This window comes from Chrysemys picta, chromosome 13, assembly GCF_011386835.1.
Source record: "Chrysemys picta bellii isolate R12L10 chromosome 13, ASM1138683v2, whole genome shotgun sequence".
In the NCBI taxonomy this organism is placed as follows: Eukaryota; Metazoa; Chordata; order Testudines; family Emydidae; genus Chrysemys; species Chrysemys picta.
This window is the reverse complement of record NC_088803.1, coordinates 17787656-17807090: the sequence shown is the minus strand read 5'-3', so window position 1 is coordinate 17807090 and position 19435 is coordinate 17787656. Positions and strand designations below refer to the sequence as shown.

The 19435-nt window shown below is 48.3% G+C and overlaps 1 protein-coding gene across 47 annotated transcripts in view; it reads right to left on the bottom strand.

The window, feature by feature from the left end:
* The window catches only part of LOC101953665 (histo-blood group ABO system transferase 1-like), a 50614-nt gene extending 33540 nt beyond the window's left edge, over positions 1-17074 (bottom strand). For 8 of the 47 annotated variants that reach the window (XM_065565486.1, XM_065565490.1, XM_065565489.1 and 5 more), the window contains exons 1-4: positions 12295-12745; positions 7196-7270; positions 4410-4484; positions 1624-1698 (exon numbers count right to left, since the gene is read on the bottom strand). In XM_065565486.1, coding sequence (XP_065421558.1) covers positions 1624-1698; positions 4410-4484; positions 7196-7260 — 215 coding nt within the window. In that variant the 5' untranslated portion in view covers positions 7261-7270; positions 12295-12745. Of the gene's footprint in view, positions 1-1623; positions 1699-4409; positions 4485-7195; positions 7271-12294; positions 12781-16374 lie in introns of those variants that run through there. The other 39 variants (XM_065565504.1, XM_065565518.1, XM_065565519.1 and 36 more) reach the window with 24 other exon arrangements.
* Positions 17075-19435: the final 2361 nt, after the last annotated feature.

Sequence of the window (19435 nt, the reverse complement as noted above, 5' to 3'; positions counted from 1 at the left end):
TGAAAAACCAGGACCTCTGGGACAATCCAGAGGCCATAAAACTAGACAGCTGACTTTTTTTACTTGTTCTTTCCCTATTTTAGCATCTGATACTACTTCATTCTCACTGGTGTTCACTATATTAGAAATCCAATTGCTACTAAACTTTTGGTGAAAAATGAAACAAAATAGTCATTTAGCACTTCTGCCATTTCCATATTTTCTATTATTGTTTTTTTTCCTCCTCTTTGAGTAACTGACCTACCCTGTCCTTGGTCTTCCTCTTGCTTCTAATGTATTTGTAGAAATGTTTTCTTGTTATCCTTTATGATTGTAGCTACTTTAATCTCATTTTTGCCTTAGCCTTTCTAATTTTATCCCTACATGCTTGTGTTGTTTGTTCATATTCATCCTTTGTAATTTGATCTAGTTACCACTTTTTGTAGGGTTTCAGATCACTGAAGATCCTACATTTGTACCAAGATAGAGCACTAATACCTTATCCTTTTCCTCTGGGACATTCCAGGTACTGGTCTGGGAGAGAAATGACCACCACTTGCTATGGTAAAACACTCACATGTCCTAATCTGGATAGTTTCCCTATTTACTTAAGCCAAAACTTTCTTCAGCGAACACAAGGTGTGATGCCATACTTAGCATAAGTGAACAGGATTATAACAAAGGTACGGGTCAATTTAAGCTATATAACTGCTATAGTATTTCTGCTAAATGCATATTAATAGGTATATGGTGAGAATAATACATATTATTAATGTGATTATATATATTTATATAGATGCTAGCCACCATACATTGGTCAACAGCAGCTGGGGCTCTGGCTCAGAATTTTTTTAGTCAAAATTAAAACCCTACCATTAATGCTGGATTCTCCCTTAGCTGGACTCTGCCTTCTAACCCTATCCCTGACTTCAACCCCTTATTCTGACTCCTATTGTCTTCACTGGATTTACTCTGCATACTCAGATTTAACTGAGAGCAATCTGCACATGCACCAATTTCCTGAGAAGAACTGATCATAAAAATGAAGAAAAACAAATTCTGTGGAGGAGGGAAAAAGGAAATTTTTGAGTCATTTTAATTTTGCAGGTTTTTTAAAAGACATGATTTTCTATTGTTTATTGGAAGTTTTTATTGGTTGGTTTTCCAAAGTCTTTTAATTTCAAAATTTTCCAGGTTTGTTTGTTTTTCACTTTTCTTTCTTTCCCCTCCTCTTTCATTTGCCCATTTCCTCCCCTTTTGTGTCTAAACAAGCAGTGCAATAAGGACAAAATGACAGAAACAACCCTAAAAATGCCAAAAAACCCACCCCTGCTTGCACCCTCAAACAAGAACAACCCACTTCACCCCAAAAAAGTCAATTTTTTTTCCATTTCCTAATTTGACTGGAAAAGGGAATGTTTATTTTAATTAATAATTTCTGTGGAAATTTTCAATTAATGGTTTTGGATGAAAAGATTTTGGATATAAAAAACGTTTGAAAAAGGTTCCAACCTGCTCTACTGAATCTATTCTCTCCCTGTGCCTATTCAAGCCCCAAGAGAAATGAAAGTCTAGCTTATTGACTGGTGTAAATGGATTTATTCCACCGGAGGATCAGGCCCAAGCATTTACTGAAACACTTACCCCAAGTATCCAATGATCCCAGCCATCACTATTGGAATCAGAATATGTACTTTTTTGATGTCCATGATCTCGGTGCTGAAATGAGAAAGGTGAAGTCCAGAAGTGCAGAAATGTAATGAGAGCACAGAAAAGAACAGATTTATTCATAATAATGTTCTAGACAGCCTTACCCAGGCTTCAGCATTTAAAACGTGTAAGCCAGCAGCAGGTGCTGTTTCTTCCTTTCCCAAGGTTGTTTTAGGTGGTGTAACTGTAACATAGTCTCTCCTCATGTTGTGAACTGCTTTCCTCTTTCATAGACTTTAAGGCCAGAAGGGACCATCATGATGATGATGGATTGCTGCTCCAGGCCAATGGGAGCTGCTGGAAGTGGCGGCCAGTACATCCCTCGGCCCGTGCCGCTTCCCACAGCTGGGAGCTGCGATCGGCCGAACCTGCGGACGCGGCAGGTAAACAAACCGGCCCGGCCCGCCAGGGACTTTCCCTGCACAAGTGGCAGAACAAGTTTGGGAACCACTGATCTAGTCTGACCTCCTGCACATTGCAGGCCACAGAACTTCACCCATCCACTCCTGTAAAAGACCCCTAACCTCTGGCTGAATTACTGAAATCCTCAAATCATGGTTTAAAGACTTCAAGTTACAGAGAATCGACCACTGACACTAGTTTAAACCTGCAAGTGACCCATGGCCTATGGTGCAGAGGAAGGTGAAAAACCCCATGGATCTGCCAATCTGACCTGGGGGAAAATTCCTCCCTGACCCCAAATATGGTGATCAGTTAGACCCGGAGCATGTGGACAACACCCACCAGGTAGACACCTAGGAAAGAATTCTCTGTAGTAACTCAGAGTCCTCCCCATCTAGTGTCCCATCACCGGCCATTGGGTATTTTTGCTACTTTCGCCTTTTCCCTCTGCATAACTCTTGGGCAAAAAGCACCTTTTGATAGCAGACAGGCAGCAGATTGAGCTCCGACTGCAAACAGTTAGAGAAAGAATCCTTCGATCAGCAGGGAAATAAAATAATCTGACAGGGGGTCTGTTAAAATGTGCCCTAGGCCAGCACTGCCATGCAGCAGTTCCCAACCTCTGCCAGTCCTTTCTCCTCCAGATCAGCAACCCCTGAGCCCTGCCCCTCTAGGGTTACTACCTCTGAGGTACAATGAAAAACCAGGACCTCTGGGACAATCCAGAGGCCATAAAACTAGACAGCTGACTTTTTTTACTTGTTCTTTCCCTATTTTAGCATCTGATACTACTTCATTCTCACTGGTGTTCACTATATTAGAAATCCAATTGCTACTAAACTTTTGGTGAAAAATGAAACAAAATAGTCATTTAGCACTTCTGCCATTTCCATATTTTCTATTATTGTTTTTTTTCCTCCTCTTTGAGTAACTGACCTACCCTGTCCTTGGTCTTCCTCTTGCTTCTAATGTATTTGTAGAAATGTTTTCTTGTTATCCTTTATGATTGTAGCTACTTTAATCTCATTTTTGCCTTAGCCTTTCTAATTTTATCCCTACATGCTTGTGTTGTTTGTTCATATTCATCCTTTGTAATTTGATCTAGTTACCACTTTTTGTAGGGTTTCAGATCACTGAAGATCCTACATTTGTACCAAGATAGAGCACTAATACCTTATCCTTTTCCTCTGGGACATTCCAGGTACTGGTCTGGGAGAGAAATGACCACCACTTGCTATGGTAAAACACTCACATGTCCTAATCTGGATAGTTTCCCTATTTACTTAAGCCAAAACTTTCTTCAGCGAACACAAGGTGTGATGCCATACTTAGCATAAGTGAACAGGATTATAACAAAGGTACGGGTCAATTTAAGCTATATAACTGCTATAGTATTTCTGCTAAATGCATATTAATAGGTATATGGTGAGAATAATACATATTATTAATGTGATTATATATATTTATATAGATGCTAGCCACCATACATTGGTCAACAGCAGCTGGGGCTCTGGCTCAGAATTTTTTTTAGTCAAAATTAAAACCCTACCATTAATGCTGGATTCTCCCTTAGCTGGACTCTGCCTTCTAACCCTATCCCTGACTTTAACCCCTTATTCTGACTTCTATTGTCTTCACTGGATTTACTCTGCATACTCAGATTTAACTGAGAGCAATCTGCACATGCACCAATTTCCTGAGTAGAACTGATCATAAAAATGAAGAAAAACAAATTCTGTGGAGGAGGGAAAAAGGAAATTTGAGTCATTTTAATTTTGCAGGTTTTTTAAAAGACATGATTTTCTATTGTTTATTGGAAGTTTTTATTGGTTGGTTTTCCAAAGTCTTTTAATTTCAAAATTTTCCAGGTTTGTTTGTTTTTCACTTTTCTTTCTTTCCCCTCCTCTTTCATTTGCCCATTTCCTCCCCTTTTGTGTCTAAACAAGCAGTGCAATAAGGACAAAATGACAGAAACAACCCTAAAAATGCCAAAAAACCCACCCCTGCTTGCACCCTCAAACAAGAACAACCCACTTCACCCCAAAAAAGTCAATTTTTTTTCCATTTCCTAATTTGACTGGAAAAGGGAATGTTTATTTTAATTAATAATTTCTGTGGAAATTTTCAATTAATGGTTTTGGATGAAAAGATTTTGGATATAAAAAACGTTTGAAAAAGGTTCCAACCTGCTCTACTGAATCTATTCTCTCCCTGTGCCTATTCAAGCCCCAAGAGAAATGAAAGTCTAGCTTATTGACTGGTGTAAATGGATTTATTCCACCGGAGGATCAGGCCCAAGCATTTACTGAAACACTTACCCAAAGTATCCAATGATCCCAGCCATCACTATTGGAATCACAATATGTACTTTTTTGATGTCCATGATCTTGGTGCTGAAATGAGAAAGGTGAAGTCCAGAAGTGCAGAAATGTAATGAGAGCACAGAAAAGAACAGATTTATTCATAATAATGTTCTAGACAGCCTTACCCAGGCTTCAGCATTTAAAACGTGTAAGCCAGCAGCAGGTGCTGTTTCTTCCTTTCCCAAGGTTGTTTTAGGGGGTGTAACTGTAACATAGTCTCTCCTCATGTTGTGAACTGCTTTCCTCTTTCATAGACTTTAAGGCCAGAAGGGACCATCATGATGATGATGGATTGCTGCTCCAGGCCAATGGGAGCTGCTGGAAGTGGCGGCCAGTACATCCCTCGGCCCGTGCCGCTTCCCACAGCTGGGAGCTGCGATCGGCCGAACCTGCGGACGCGGCAGGTAAACAAACCGGCCCGGCCCGCCAGGGACTTTCCCTGCACAAGTGGCAGAACAAGTTTGGGAACCACTGATCTAGTCTGACCTCCTGCACATTGCAGGCCAGAGAACTTCACCCATCCACTCCTGTAAAAGACCCCTAACCTCTGGCTGAATTACTGAAATCCTCAAATCATGGTTTAAAGACTTCAAGTTACAGAGAATCGACCACTGACACTAGTTTAAACCTGCAAGTGACCCATGGCCTATGGTGCAGAGGAAGGTGAAAAACCCCATGGATCTGCCAATCTGACCTGGGGGAAAATTCCTCCCTGACCCCAAATATGGTGATCAGTTAGACCCGGAGCATGTGGACAACACCCACCAGGTAGACACCTAGGAAAGAATTCTCTGTAGTAACTCAGAGTCCTCCCCATCTAGTGTCCCATCACCGGCCATTGGGTATTTTTGCTACTTTCGCCTTTTCCCTCTGCATAACTCTTGGGCAAAAAGCACCTTTTGATAGCAGACAGGCAGCAGATTGAGCTCTGACTGCAAACAGTTAGAGAAAGAATCCTTCGATCAGCAGGGAAATAAAATAATCTGACAGGGGGTCTGTTAAAATGTGCCCTAGGCCAGCACTGCCATGCAGCAGTTCCCAACCTCTGCCAGTCCTTTCTCCTCCAGATCAGCAACCCCTGAGCCCTGCCCCTCTAGGGTTACTACCTCTGAGGTACAATGAAAAACCAGGACCTCTGGGACAATCCAGAGGCCATAAAACTAGACAGCTGACTTTTTTTACTTGTTCTTTCCCTATTTTAGCATCTGATACTACTTCATTCTCACTGGTGTTCACTATATTAGAAATCCAATTGCTACTAAACTTTTGGTGAAAAATGAAACAAAATAGTCATTTAGCACTTCTGCCATTTCCATATTTTCTATTATTGTTTTTTTTCCTCCTCTTTGAGTAACTGACCTACCCTGTCCTTGGTCTTCCTCTTGCTTCTAATGTATTTGTAGAAATGTTTTCTTGTTATCCTTTATGATTGTAGCTACTTTAATCTCATTTTTGCCTTAGCCTTTCTAATTTTATCCCTACATGCTTGTGTTGTTTGTTCATATTCATCCTTTGTAATTTGATCTAGTTACCACTTTTTGTAGGGTTTCAGATCACTGAAGATCCTACATTTGTACCAAGATAGAGCACTAATACCTTATCCTTTTCCTCTGGGACATTCCAGGTACTGGTCTGGGAGAGAAATGACCACCACTTGCTATGGTAAAACACTCACATGTCCTAATCTGGATAGTTTCCCTATTTACTTAAGCCAAAACTTTCTTCAGCGAACACAAGGTGTGATGCCATACTTAGCATAAGTGAACAGGATTATAACAAAGGTACGGGTCAATTTAAGCTATATAACTGCTATAGTATTTCTGCTAAATGCATATTAATAGGTATATGGTGAGAATAATACATATTATTAATGTGATTATATATATTTATATAGATGCTAGCCACCATACATTGGTCAACAGCAGCTGGGGCTCTGGCTCAGAATTTTTTTTAGTCAAAATTAAAACCCTACCATTAATGCTGGATTCTCCCTTAGCTGGACTCTGCCTTCTAACCCTATCCCTGACTTTAACCCCTTATTCTGACTTCTATTGTCTTCACTGGATTTACTCTGCATACTCAGATTTAACTGAGAGCAATCTGCACATGCACCAATTTCCTGAGTAGAACTGATCATAAAAATGAAGAAAAACAAATTCTGTGGAGGAGGGAAAAAGGAAATTTGAGTCATTTTAATTTTGCAGGTTTTTTAAAAGACATGATTTTCTATTGTTTATTGGAAGTTTTTATTGGTTGGTTTTCCAAAGTCTTTTAATTTCAAAATTTTCCAGGTTTGTTTGTTTTTCACTTTTCTTTCTTTCCCCTCCTCTTTCATTTGCCCATTTCCTCCCCTTTTGTGTCTAAACAAGCAGTGCAATAAGGACAAAATGACAGAAACAACCCTAAAAATGCCAAAAAACCCACCCCTGCTTGCACCCTCAAACAAGAACAACCCACTTCACCCCAAAAAAGTCAATTTTTTTTCCATTTCCTAATTTGACTGGAAAAGGGAATGTTTATTTTAATTAATAATTTCTGTGGAAATTTTCAATTAATGGTTTTGGATGAAAAGATTTTGGATATAAAAAACGTTTGAAAAAGGTTCCAACCTGCTCTACTGAATCTATTCTCTCCCTGTGCCTATTCAAGCCCCAAGAGAAATGAAAGTCTAGCTTATTGACTGGTGTAAATGGATTTATTCCACCGGAGGATCAGGCCCAAGCATTTACTGAAACACTTACCCCAAGTATCCAATGATCCCAGCCATCACTATTGGAATCACAATATGTACTTTTTTGATGTCCATGATCTTGGTGCTGAAATGAGAAAGGTGAAGTCCAGAAGTGCAGAAATGTAATGAGAGCACAGAAAAGAACAGATTTATTCATAATAATGTTCTAGACAGCCTTACCCAGGCTTCAGCATTTAAAACGTGTAAGCCAGCAGCAGGTGCTGTTTCTTCCTTTCCCAAGGTTGTTTTAGGGGGTGTAACTGTAACATAGTCTCTCCTCATGTTGTGAACTGCTTTCCTCTTTCATAGACTTTAAGGCCAGAAGGGACCATCATGATGATGATGGATTGCTGCTCCAGGCCAATGGGAGCTGCTGGAAGTGGCGGCCAGTACATCCCTCGGCCCGTGCCGCTTCCCACAGCTGGGAGCTGCGATCGGCCGAACCTGCGGACGCGGCAGGTAAACAAACCGGCCCGGCCCGCCAGGGACTTTCCCTGCACAAGTGGCAGAACAAGTTTGGGAACCACTGATCTAGTCTGACCTCCTGCACATTGCAGGCCACAGAACTTCACCCATCCACTCCTGTAAAAGACCCCTAACCTCTGGCTGAATTACTGAAATCCTCAAATCATGGTTTAAAGACTTCAAGTTACAGAGAATCGACCACTGACACTAGTTTAAACCTGCAAGTGACCCATGGCCTATGGTGCAGAGGAAGGTGAAAAACCCCATGGATCTGCCAATCTGACCTGGGGGAAAATTCCTCCCTGACCCCAAATATGGTGATCAGTTAGACCCGGAGCATGTGGACAACACCCACCAGGTAGACACCTAGGAAAGAATTCTCTGTAGTAACTCAGAGTCCTCCCCATCTAGTGTCCCATCACCGGCCATTGGGTATTTTTGCTACTTTCGCCTTTTCCCTCTGCATAACTCTTGGGCAAAAAGCACCTTTTGATAGCAGACAGGCAGCAGATTGAGCTCTGACTGCAAACAGTTAGAGAAAGAATCCTTCGATCAGCAGGGAAATAAAATAATCTGACAGGGGGTCTGTTAAAATGTGCCCTAGGCCAGCACTGCCATGCAGCAGTTCCCAACCTCTGCCAGTCCTTTCTCCTCCAGATCAGCAACCCCTGAGCCCTGCCCCTCTAGGGTTACTACCTCTGAGGTACAATGAAAAACCAGGACTTCTGGGACAATCCAGAGGCCATAAAACTAGACAGCTGGCAACATGCACTGAGCATCCTACAGACTTCCTGAGACAGCTCTCTCAGGTCAGGGCCTAAATAGCTTGGAAGAGCTGGTCTCTAGGAGATTTGGGTCAGTGGAATATTTTACTTACACACACACACACACACACACACACACACACACCTCTTTCCTTCCAGCAGAGAATAATCCCCTCTCCCCCAACAACTTCATAATTCTCATTTCATGTTTCAAGGAATTCCTTGTCCTTTTTCATGTGTGTAAGATGTCTGTATATCATGTTATAGCATTTTACAGCTGGCTAAGCAGCAGTTATGCAGAAAAGGACCTGGGGAATACAGTGGATGAGAAGCTGGATATGAGTCAGCAGTGTGCCCTTGTTGCCAAGAAGGCAGATGGCATATTGGGCTGCATTTATAGGAGCATTGCCAGCAGATTGAGGGAAGTGATTATTCCCCTCTATTCGGCACTGATGAGGTCACACCTGGAGTATTATGTCCAGTTTGGGATCCCCCCACTACAGAAAAGATGTGGACAAATTGGAGAGAGTCCAGCAGAGGGCAACGAAAATGACCTGGGGGCTGGGGCACATGACTTACAAGGAGAGGTTGAGGGAACTGGGCTTATTTAGTCTGCAGAAGAGAAGAGTGAGGGGGGATTTTATAGTAGCCTTCAACTCTCTGAGATAGGGTTCCAAATAGGATGGATCTCGGCTGCTCTCAGTGGTGGCAGATGACAGAACAAGGAGCGATGGTCTCAAGTTGCAGTAGGGAAGGTCTAGGTTGGATATTAGGAAACACTATTTCACTAGGAGGGTGGTGAAGCACTGGAATGGGTTACCTAGGGAGGTGGTGTAATCTCCATCCATAGAGGTTTTTAAGGCCTGGCTTGACAAAACCCTGGCTGGGGTGATTTCGTTGCTGTTGGTCCTGCTTTGAGCAGGGGGTTGGACTAGATGACCTCCTGAGGTCCCTTCCCAGCCTGATATGCTATGATTTTCACAAATTTGCCTTCTCTTCTGATCGCCTGAATTGGGCTTCTTTTTCTGTAATCCTCTGTAACTGCAGTTTCCTTCCTTTCTATTATTTATATGTGTTTTGTTTGTCTATTATTTATATTACTTATTGCCCTTAGCACGCTATCATTTCTCTCAGTACAGTGGAGGTTGATGACCTGAAGCTATTTAATGCATGTTTTAATAGCAAGCAATCAGGTTTACTTTTAGGCATTTTTTTAAATTATTTTTATGAATACAAATTTCACTATTGCAAGGAAATTATGGGGTGTATGTTTGAGAGATAATAGGGGACAGACAATAATTATTTAATGACAGTCGATGTTGCGATTCAAAAAATTAAAGCTTTATATCCGTTAAAACAAAAACTGTCAACACCACATAACAAGATAAACAAAGTAACTATTCGTTAATTGAACTTTAGTTCTCAACAGGGGCGGCTCTAGATTTTTTGCCGCCCCAACCTGCGGGAGGTCCGCCAGTCCCGCGGCTTCAGCGTAACCGCCACCAAATTGCCACCGAATCCGTGGGACCAGTGGGCCTCCCACAGGCAAGCCACAGAAGGCTGCCTGACTGCCGCCCTCTCAGGGTCCGGCAGGGCACCCCCCGCAGCTTGCTGCCCCAGGCACGCACTTGGAGCGCTGGTGCCTGGAGCCGCTGCTGGTTCTCAAGCAGCATTTCCTTTACTTTGTCTAGCTGGAAATTTTGATTATCATCGATGAAAATATTTTTCATCAGTTGGTGTGCGTGTGGTGAAATTGATGTTTACTGACGTTTGCCAATAAAAAACTGCTGATTCCAAGCCTAACTACATGGAGTATTGGCTTGTCATTGGGTAACTGGCCCCAAAAAGAGAGATGGGCCCAGCACTGTCTGTGACTAATCAGCTGCCTCCATGCTGAATTTTTTTTATTACAATTCTTCACACTCTGGACATCATCATAATGTCAGGCAATCCACACATTAAGTCACTTAAAACAGGGTCAAACCAGCCCACAGCATCCGTAACCACTTTATTTGCTTCCTGGGCCATGATTTCCTCTGCCGAGATGAGAGGAGAAAACTGATTGCTCAAAGTGAGATGAGAAGAGGAAGGAGGAGACGGGACAGGGACTACAAGGGAAGGAAGGGCCATCTGAGCTATTGCAGTGTTCTATGAGGCAGATGCCCCCCTTACCCGCTGCAGGACTGAGACATGGAAAGAGCTCCGCCCTTAGTCCTCACCTCTTTGACAAACTCTATGAGTCTTTAGGAATCTTGCCCTCAAATGCAATGACCACCTCAAAGGATGAAACCCTGCCCCCTCCTCAACCTGTGCCAACAGTGCTCCCACCTGAGACCTCTCCTCTCCCACTCTAGGGTCACCCTAGGTTCCTCTCCCTCTGCTTTTGTGCCTGTTGCTGTTGTGGTGGTTTCTGCATCTTCTTGCACCCAACCCCTACTGCTTTTGTCCATGCACAACTGCTGCCCATCTCTAGAAGGGGAGCATCTTCCGCATGTTCTTCGCCAGATCATAAAATCATCACAGAGAAGGTTTGAAGATGACACAAAACTTGGAGGATGGTAAATAATAAAGAGGATGGGTCACTGATATGGATAGGGTGACCAGACGTCCCGATTTTATTGGGACTGTCCCGATATTTGCTTCTTTGTCCCGCCTCCCAACCAATGTTTGGTCGGGACACTGGACAAAAAAGAAATTTTGCCCTCGGCTCTGGCGCTCGCGCCCCCCTGCCCCGGCTCCACCCCCCTTTTTCCCCCATTGGCTCCCTCCCCAAATCCCCGCCCTGGCCCCGCCTCTTCCCCAACCACGCAGCATTCCTCCTCCCTCCCAGGCTTGCCACATGGCAGGGCAAGCCTGGAGGGAGGGGGCAGCGGCGGTGCCTGGATTCTGGAGCTGGTGAGTCAGCTCTGGCACCCAGGCACCGGGCGGGCAAAGGGGGGCTAGCAAGGGAGGGAGACGAGGGGCTCAGCTGTGAGCCCCCCGCCATGCCAGAGGGCTCCTGCCCAGGCCGCTGCACTCGGGGCCGGGAGTGCAGCCTGGAGGCTGCTCCAGCCCTGCAGCCCGCGGGGCAGCGTGGAGCGGGCAGGGGCCGGGTGGGCGGCGCGGGCCGAATCCCTGCTGTTGCCAGGGAGCCCCGCACCTCTCCCTCCCGCTCGCGGCTGTGGCTCCTTCCCAGCGGGACGCGCCCCCCGGCCTGCCCTGGGCACATGTGGCGCGTGTCCAGCTGCTCCTTCCCGGCGGGAGGGAGACTAGACGCGGGGGACGCGCGCTGCATATGGCCGGGGCAGCGGAAGGCGCGTCCCGCCGGGAAGGAGCCGCAGCGACGAGCGGGAGGGAGAGGCACGGGGCTCCCTGGCAGCAGCGGGGATTCGGCTCCTGCCCACTCCGCGCTGCCCCCGCCCGGACCCACCGCGCGCCGCATATGCCCGTGGTGGGCCGGGAGGCTCCGCAGGGAGGGCAGCGCGCGATGCTGGGGCCTGCTAATGCCCCCGGCCCCTTTTAAACTTCCTTTTTTTTTTTTGCTCGCCCCCCCCCCCCTTTTTTTTTTTGCTCCGCCCCAACCTTTTTTTTGTTTTGTTTTGTTTTTGCTTCCCCCCCTCCCGATATTTTATACTGCTGATCTGGTCACCCTAGATATGGATCAATCTGGAGTGCTTGGTAAACTAGGCTTAAGTCAACAATATGCATTTTAATCTGGCTAAATGGAAATGTATACATCCAGGAACACAGAACATTGGCCATAATTACATGATGGGGGACTCTCTCCTGGGAAGCAGTGACTCTGGAAAAGATTTAGTGTGGCGGTGGATTATCAGCTGAACGTGAGCACCAACTGTTATGCTGTGGCCAAAAGTACTTGCCACGGGGGTTTGCCACTCACCACTTGTCTGACGCCTGGTCACTCTGGGGATTAGCTCTCTAAATCGATGCCCCTTCCCGAGGTCACACGCCTTCACACCGTCTCTCTCTGTCTGGTCCGCAGCTGCCCTCTCATTCCAGAAACCACAATGTCCTCTTCTTGACTCAGCCCTCCTTCTAGATCACTCAGTGTTTCCCTCCTTCTGGTGTACAGTCCTTCAGTTCTCTGTCACTCTCACAGTGACTCAGGCAGTCTTCCTGTTTACTGCCCCGCCGGTCTGTGCCACACCCCCGGTGGCTGGTAGGGGAACCCTGGCCGGCCCTCTATGCCAGGATCCAGACCACTGACCCTACACACAGCCGCTCTGGCCTTTCCTCTCCCAGCCCTCAATGCTCCTTCCCTGGACAGCTTCCTGTTCTGTGTGTGCCAGCTCCAAAGCCTCCTACCAGGAAGTGACTGCTGCCTGCAAGTCTCTGCAGCCTCCAAACCCTCCTCCCTCTTCGCAGGGAGGGACTGCCCATTCTCAGCAGCTGCCTTTTTCTGTTACCAGCTTCCTGGTTTTGTAGGCCCTGCCTTTTCCTACCCAGCTGAACCTGCTTGTCATCAATTCCCTGCTCCCTGGCTCTCCCTCCAGGTGTAGCCTGTGCAGTTTACAGGCCTACCTGGCCACTTTAACCCCTCCAGCACTGTGTAGGGTAGACACCACCTCATGTGCCCTCACTCTCAATATTGCTACTGGGGGGGCAGTGTAGGTATCACTGCCCCAGCCTCTCATGCAGCCGAGTGCACAAACCATTGCTTTGCTGCTTTACATCACCACCATGAGGAATAATTTCTCTTTCTCTTCCATGGTCTCTCTCAATTTCCTCTGTTGTGATTCCAGGTCTTGCACAGTTTCCTGAGAGGCCTACTCTGCAGCTATCAGCCTCCCCTCCAGCTGCTTCACTGCTCCATTGACTCCTCCAGTCCCTCTTGCTCTCAGGGTCTGAGTCTCCACCATCTTGTGATTCATCTCGGTGTGAATTCCTGCATGCCTCAGCTTCCTCCCTGGGGGTCTCTCTCCTCCCACCAGTCTCACCTGCCTCTCAGCTTTTACCACATCTGTAGGTTCATATGGGCCTCTGGTGCTTCTTTCTTTTCTTTCCTCTCCTCTGGCTCTTGCCCTTTTACTGTAGGGGCAATGTCTCTTTATATGGCACTTCTCCCCACACCGAAAGTACATCCTCCTCTGACCTCACTGCTTATTGGGTGGGGCTTCCTGGCAAAGGCACCGGAATGGGGGGAGTGAGGGGGGAATAGCTCCATCACTTTTAAAAGTGGGAGGGCTATGCCTCAGGGATAAGAGTAGGTGCAGGGCCTTGGGGGAAAGGGGTGGTGTGGGGGAATGGCCTCAGGGAGAAGGGGCGGTGCAAGGCGGGGCCTCGAGGGAAAGGGATGGCGTGGAGGCGTGGCCTTGGGGAGAAGGGGCAGTGCAAGTCGGGGTTTTGGGGGAAAGAGGCGGCGTGGGGGCAGGGCCCCAGGAGAAGGGGCAGCATCGGGAGGCATGGTTCGGGCACCCGTGGCTCCCCACGTTTAGGGAGCTTCTGTTGCCCTTGCTTCCTGGGCCCTTGCCTTCCTCCTTGTCTCTCGGTATGGCTTTTTTTTCCCCATCTACACAGGGATGCTCCCACTTCAGATGCCCCTTGATCTCACAACCATAACACCTCTGGGGTTGATCCTCTGGCCTCCTAGCCCCGGAGTGCCTTTCCCATTCCTGGCCCTTCTGCCTTCTCCTACCTCCCAATTGTAGGATCCTGTACAAACACTACTGTTGGCCAGCTAACCTTGTCCAATAGTCTTGTAGAAAAACATGGGCTTCCCACGGTCTCTGCTGGTTTTCAAAAATCTGTCCCCATGAGGCGCAGAGCTGCCCTTGTTGCTTCCCAGCTCCTGTCTGTGGGAATGGCAACTCCGGCATCCACCCTCTGCAACAAAAGTCTGTACTGATGGCATCTCCATCTTCACTCCCCCTTGGGCTCCCTTCTCAAATATGGCCCCGTTTGGCGAGGTTCAGCTGCCTTTCAGTCTCACTCTAACCCCCTTGGGGTACTCATCCTGCACAATCTCTCTCTGACCCCTGGTGTCAGGGGCGATGGTCAGGAACAGTCTCTCTCATCAGGAAGACTGTCTCATACAGCCATTCACTCGGTGTACCGCCCTCCGCATAATCCCCTTCACTCAGGACTGACTGAATGTAGGATATGTGGTATATATAATTTATATTTTAGGTGTTGGGACATGTGAAAAGATGCCTGCTTGTCTGGCTGAGAGGAAGAACAACCAGTTAAAAGCTGAGCCAGCAACCTGAACAGATTAACAATTTGTCATTAGTCCAATCAGGTAAACAACTGAATTAGCAAACTAATCTTAGGGCTAGGCAGAAAAGTATGTGTACACTATACAACGAGTAACTTTGTAACAATGTATTTAAGGCGAGCACCCGAATGTGGGTGTGCGCTTGCATTTAACCTTATGCTGTGCCCTGCTTTGGTGGACTGATCATGTACTAAAGAAGCAAATAAACAACATACTTCTTCAGCTCCAGAGTCGGTCTGTGAATCTGTCATTCTGGGTAGCAGGGAAAAGAACCAGTCAACACTTTGGTGCTGTGACTCGCAGTGGAGCCCACTGTCACTCTGTCTGGTGTGGCTCACAACTGTGAGTGCCAACCTCAGGGCAGACTGTCAGAAAAACAGGGCAGACCCCTGAAACTGATGATGGGTTCTATAATTCGATTTCCCCAAGCCAGTGACAAATGTGAACTGGATCACTATACCAGTCTTACCATGGAGTCACAGACTGTTCCCTCAGACTCTCCGGTCTACCTTGCCACCTAGACATGCTGGACTTTGTGATACAAGGTCACATAAACCAAAAATCAAGTCACATCAGGTTGCTCCCAGTCCCAAGAGACCAGTCACTTACTCCAGATCTATTGTTTTACACCAAAGACAACGCTGGTCGCCAATTCCATAGTAAACTAACTATAGGTTTATTAGTAGGGCCCTACCAATTTCACAGCAGTGAAAAACATGTCAGGGACCGGTGAAATAAGTCCTTCCTCGTGAAATCTGATATCTCCGTGCTGCTGGGACCCAGGGCTCCTAGCTTCTAGTCTGGTGGGGTTGGGGAGGGACAGGAGTTCTCCTTTCCCTGCACACTGCTCTTGGTGGGGAGATCAGACCCATCTCCAGAGGCAGAGCAGAAATAAGGGAGGTACAACCTTAATTCTGCATTGCAGCAGCTCCGGAGCTGGGCCTCAGGCTTCCGCCTCCCCACAACTCTGAGTTCCAGACTTGGAGCTTCCTCCCCAGGTGGCTCCTGCTGGGGCTCAGGCCTTTAGCCACACAACTGCAGCTGGACTCAGTGTACCCAGGCTTGGAGCTTCAGCCCCTGCAGCTCCTGCCAGGGCTCAAGGTGACCTGGTCGGGGCTTCTGCCTGCAGGGCTTCTTCCAGGACTGAGGCACCTATTTTTCCGGGACCCCCAAATTTGCCAGGGGGCCCTGCCTGACACTGTGAAATTTCAGGTGTAAACATCTGAAATCATTAAATTGACCAATTTTAAAACCCTCTGGCCATGAAATTGACCAGAATTGACCATGAATTTGGTAGGGCCCTTTTTATTAGCTAAGAAGAGGTCATGAGAGTTATTCGGAGGTTAATGCAGGTAAAATATATGCACAGGTGAGTCACAGTTTGTAATTCCAAATGGTGGCAGTAGGGTGACCAGATGACAGAGGTCAAATATCGGGGGGGGGGGGGGGGAGAGGGGGAAGAGGAGCAAAAAACAAATAAAAAAACCAGCCGGTGGCAGAGCAAAAAAAACCAAGCAGGCGGCGGAGCAAAACAAAAAAAACTGCCGGAGCACAGGAAATACTGAGAAACCACCGGCAGCTCCACGCCCCGCCCCCCAGCTTGCCTCTGCTCCGTTTCCGTCTCCACCTCCCGCCTCGGGGAAGGGGGAGGGGGGGGACAGCACGCAGATCCCCCCCCTCCTCCCTCCCCCCCGCCAGAGGGACCTGCCAGGGGGCCAGGTGAGTCCCAGGCAGTGCTAGCCTTACCTGGAGCGGCTCCCAGGAAGTATCCAGCAGGTAGGTTCCGTCCCTCTGGCTCCTAAGGTCTCGCAGGTCGGGTCGGGTCGAAGAGGGTGGGGACAGGGGCGGGGGGGGCTCGCTGCCAGCGCCTACAAGCCCCGCCCCTGCAGCACACAGTGAAGACCTACTCGCTGTCTACTCACTGGGGAGTGGGGCTGCAACACTCTGCAGGCTCCTGCCAGCCGGCGGGTGAGCGCCGGGAGATCAGCTGCGCTGCCCCAGGCCCAGGAAGAAGAGGTGAGCGGCGCCAGCAGTGCTGGCTTGCGTCCTCCACCAGACGGTCCCCCAATATCGGGACAAAGTGCGTCCCGACCGATGTAAGGTCGGGACGCGGGACAAGTCCCCTAAAATCGGGACGTCTGGTCACCCTAGGTGGCAGTGAGGTTATAAACTCACTGTCCGAAAAGTCTTTCCAGAGTATCCTGATTGTCTCTGGGGATCTCCACTTTGCATCTGGTACACTTCCCTGTAAGAGTCCAAACAGTCCAGAGATGTGGGATCTTTTCTTGAATCCATACCTGTAGCTTCTTCTCACAGAAAACAATCTGATAGGGTCACTACCCATGTAGTCTTTTCCTTTGATGACAGAGAGTGAGGAATCCCTTTGAGTCTTTGGCCTCTGGTTGTCACACACAATGGCCACTTGCTTTGAAGTTAGCACTTTTCCGTTACAGTTTTTCATTTGCATCCCACAAGGCTTCTCTCATGTTTGATGGGTTATTTAGTTACAGGAGGATACACAATGTCAATGTTTGCTACCCCATTATAACAGGATATAGATAAGTGAAAACAATGCAAGTAATGGCTCATTCATTTTTATGAAATTTAAAATGCAAATATACACTGATACATTTAGCAACCGCTTTGATCTATACTAACACACAAGTGAATTGACCTGGGGCATCAGCATGAGCTGGCACCTGGTGTCAGTGTCACACCTGTGTTGCCGGCACAGGAGCCCGAGGACAGCAACAGTGGGGTTCGGTGCCCGGAGTGCTTCACGCCAATAAACATACCGGGGTGGAGAAACAATCAAAGTTTATTTGAGATCCCAAAGTGGTGCAAGGAGACAGGCAAGTCTCAAATCGAGCACACCAGCAAAAACAGTTTCTCTCTTCTTTATACATTTTACAACTAAGCCCCCCCCTCCCCCTTCCTATCACCTCCCCTCTACTCCCCCTCCCCTCTCTACCGAAGGCATGTTTATACATTTAAGCAACTAAATCATTCTAGGGTTATAAATCTAGCTTGTTAGTAACTTCTCCCTAAACTGTTATTTGGTCCTGTTTGCCCTTAGTTTATTACCCCTTCCCCAGCTAGAAACATGCAAACCTCATCATTATTGATTGGTACCTGGCATGAACAAGGTCGTAATTGCTAACTGGCTGTTTACACATTCCAATTCCTGTCCTTGGTTGTTGAGGTCGATCAGAGTTACACATGGAAGGACAGAGTTTAAACATGGAAGAACTCTGGCTCAGGCAGGCATAGTAACCCCAACACCTGCAATGGACAATGAGTATATGCCTGTGGGGAGTTGTGAAGGCCTATAGTGGGGCCTGGTTGGGATAAAGTAAGGATCATAACCTAATTTGTAACTATGTCACGTAACCCTGGGTTTTGCTCTCCTGACCTGGTTAGCTTTGTGAAAGTTTGAGTTGGTGACAAGGGAGGTCCCTGACACTGAACCCCAGAAAACAGGGACATGGGAGAGGATTCAGAAGTCTCTTAAGGCAATCATGCTGGATCGCAAGTCCATTCCCTGTCACTCATTCCCAGCTTCTGGCAAACAGAGGCTAGGGACACCATCCCTGCACATCCTGGCTTACAGCTATTGATGGACCTATCTTTCACATGTCCACCCCACTCCCAGGGCCGGCTTTAGCAAGAGCGGGGCCTGATTCCTGGGGGCGAGGCTTGCTGCAAGCCCCGCCCCCAGGAATCAGGCTGCGCTCCGGCCGGAGCTCCAGCCGGGGTCGTGGGGCTTGGGTCTGGCCCGGAGCCGCTCAGCCGGGGCCGGACTGGAGCTGAGCCGGGGGGCCGGGCCCGAGCCGAACCTGAGCCGAGCCAGGGGGCCGGACACAGGCCAGACCGAGCTGGGGGGCTGGGCGGGGCCCGAACCGAGCCGGGGGGCTGGGCGGGGCCCGAACCGAGCTGGGGGGCTGGGCCGGGCCCGAGCCGAGCCAAGCCACGGGGGCTGGGCCCGAGCTGAGTTGCGGGGGCCGGGCCGGGCCAGGCTGGGCCCGAGCTGAGTTGCGGGGGCCGGGCCCGGCCCGAGCCAAGGGAGCCGGGCCGGAGCCGAGCCGAGCTGCGGGGCCTGGGCCGGACCCAAGCTGAGCTGCGGGGGCCGGGACGGAGCTGAGCCGAGCGGGCCGGGCTGGCGCGCTCGGCCAGAACTGGGGCCGGTGCCCCGCGGCCGGAGCTGCTGGGGCCGGAGGTGCTCGGCCAGGGCCGGATTGGGCCGCGCCGCGCCGCGCCGCCCTGCAGCGCTTCTCACGTCCCCCTCCCACACCCCTCACTCAGCTTACTAGGTGCTGCCTGCCCGCCCCTGCTTCTTTTCAGACTTCCTGCAAAGATCTGATTCGCGGGAAGCAGGGGAAGGGGAGGAGCAGGGGGCCGAGCATTCAGGGGAGGAGAGGGAAGTGAGCTGGGGGCGGGGTGGAGAGCTGTGGCGCGGGGCCCTCTTGGCACGGGGCCCAATTCAGCCGAATCGGCTGAATCAGCCTAAAGCCGGCCCTGCCCACTCCTCAGTACTCTGTCCAATCCTATCCCCTCACCCCCTTGGTGACTTATCCAGCACCCCCTATGATTGTGAAAACCAAGACAGACGTTAATCACATCCACACCACCCTGGAAGATAAGCCATTGACAGCAGGGGAATTGCACTTGGTATGGAAAAATCTGGGTCCCATCCCAAGGATGATTGGAGTAAGTTTGGTCTGAGGTTTTAAATTAGGGAGAATACCAATTTCAATTATAAAGATTGGAACCTGGTGTTAAAACGTGTATTGTGAGGTTTATGCCCACA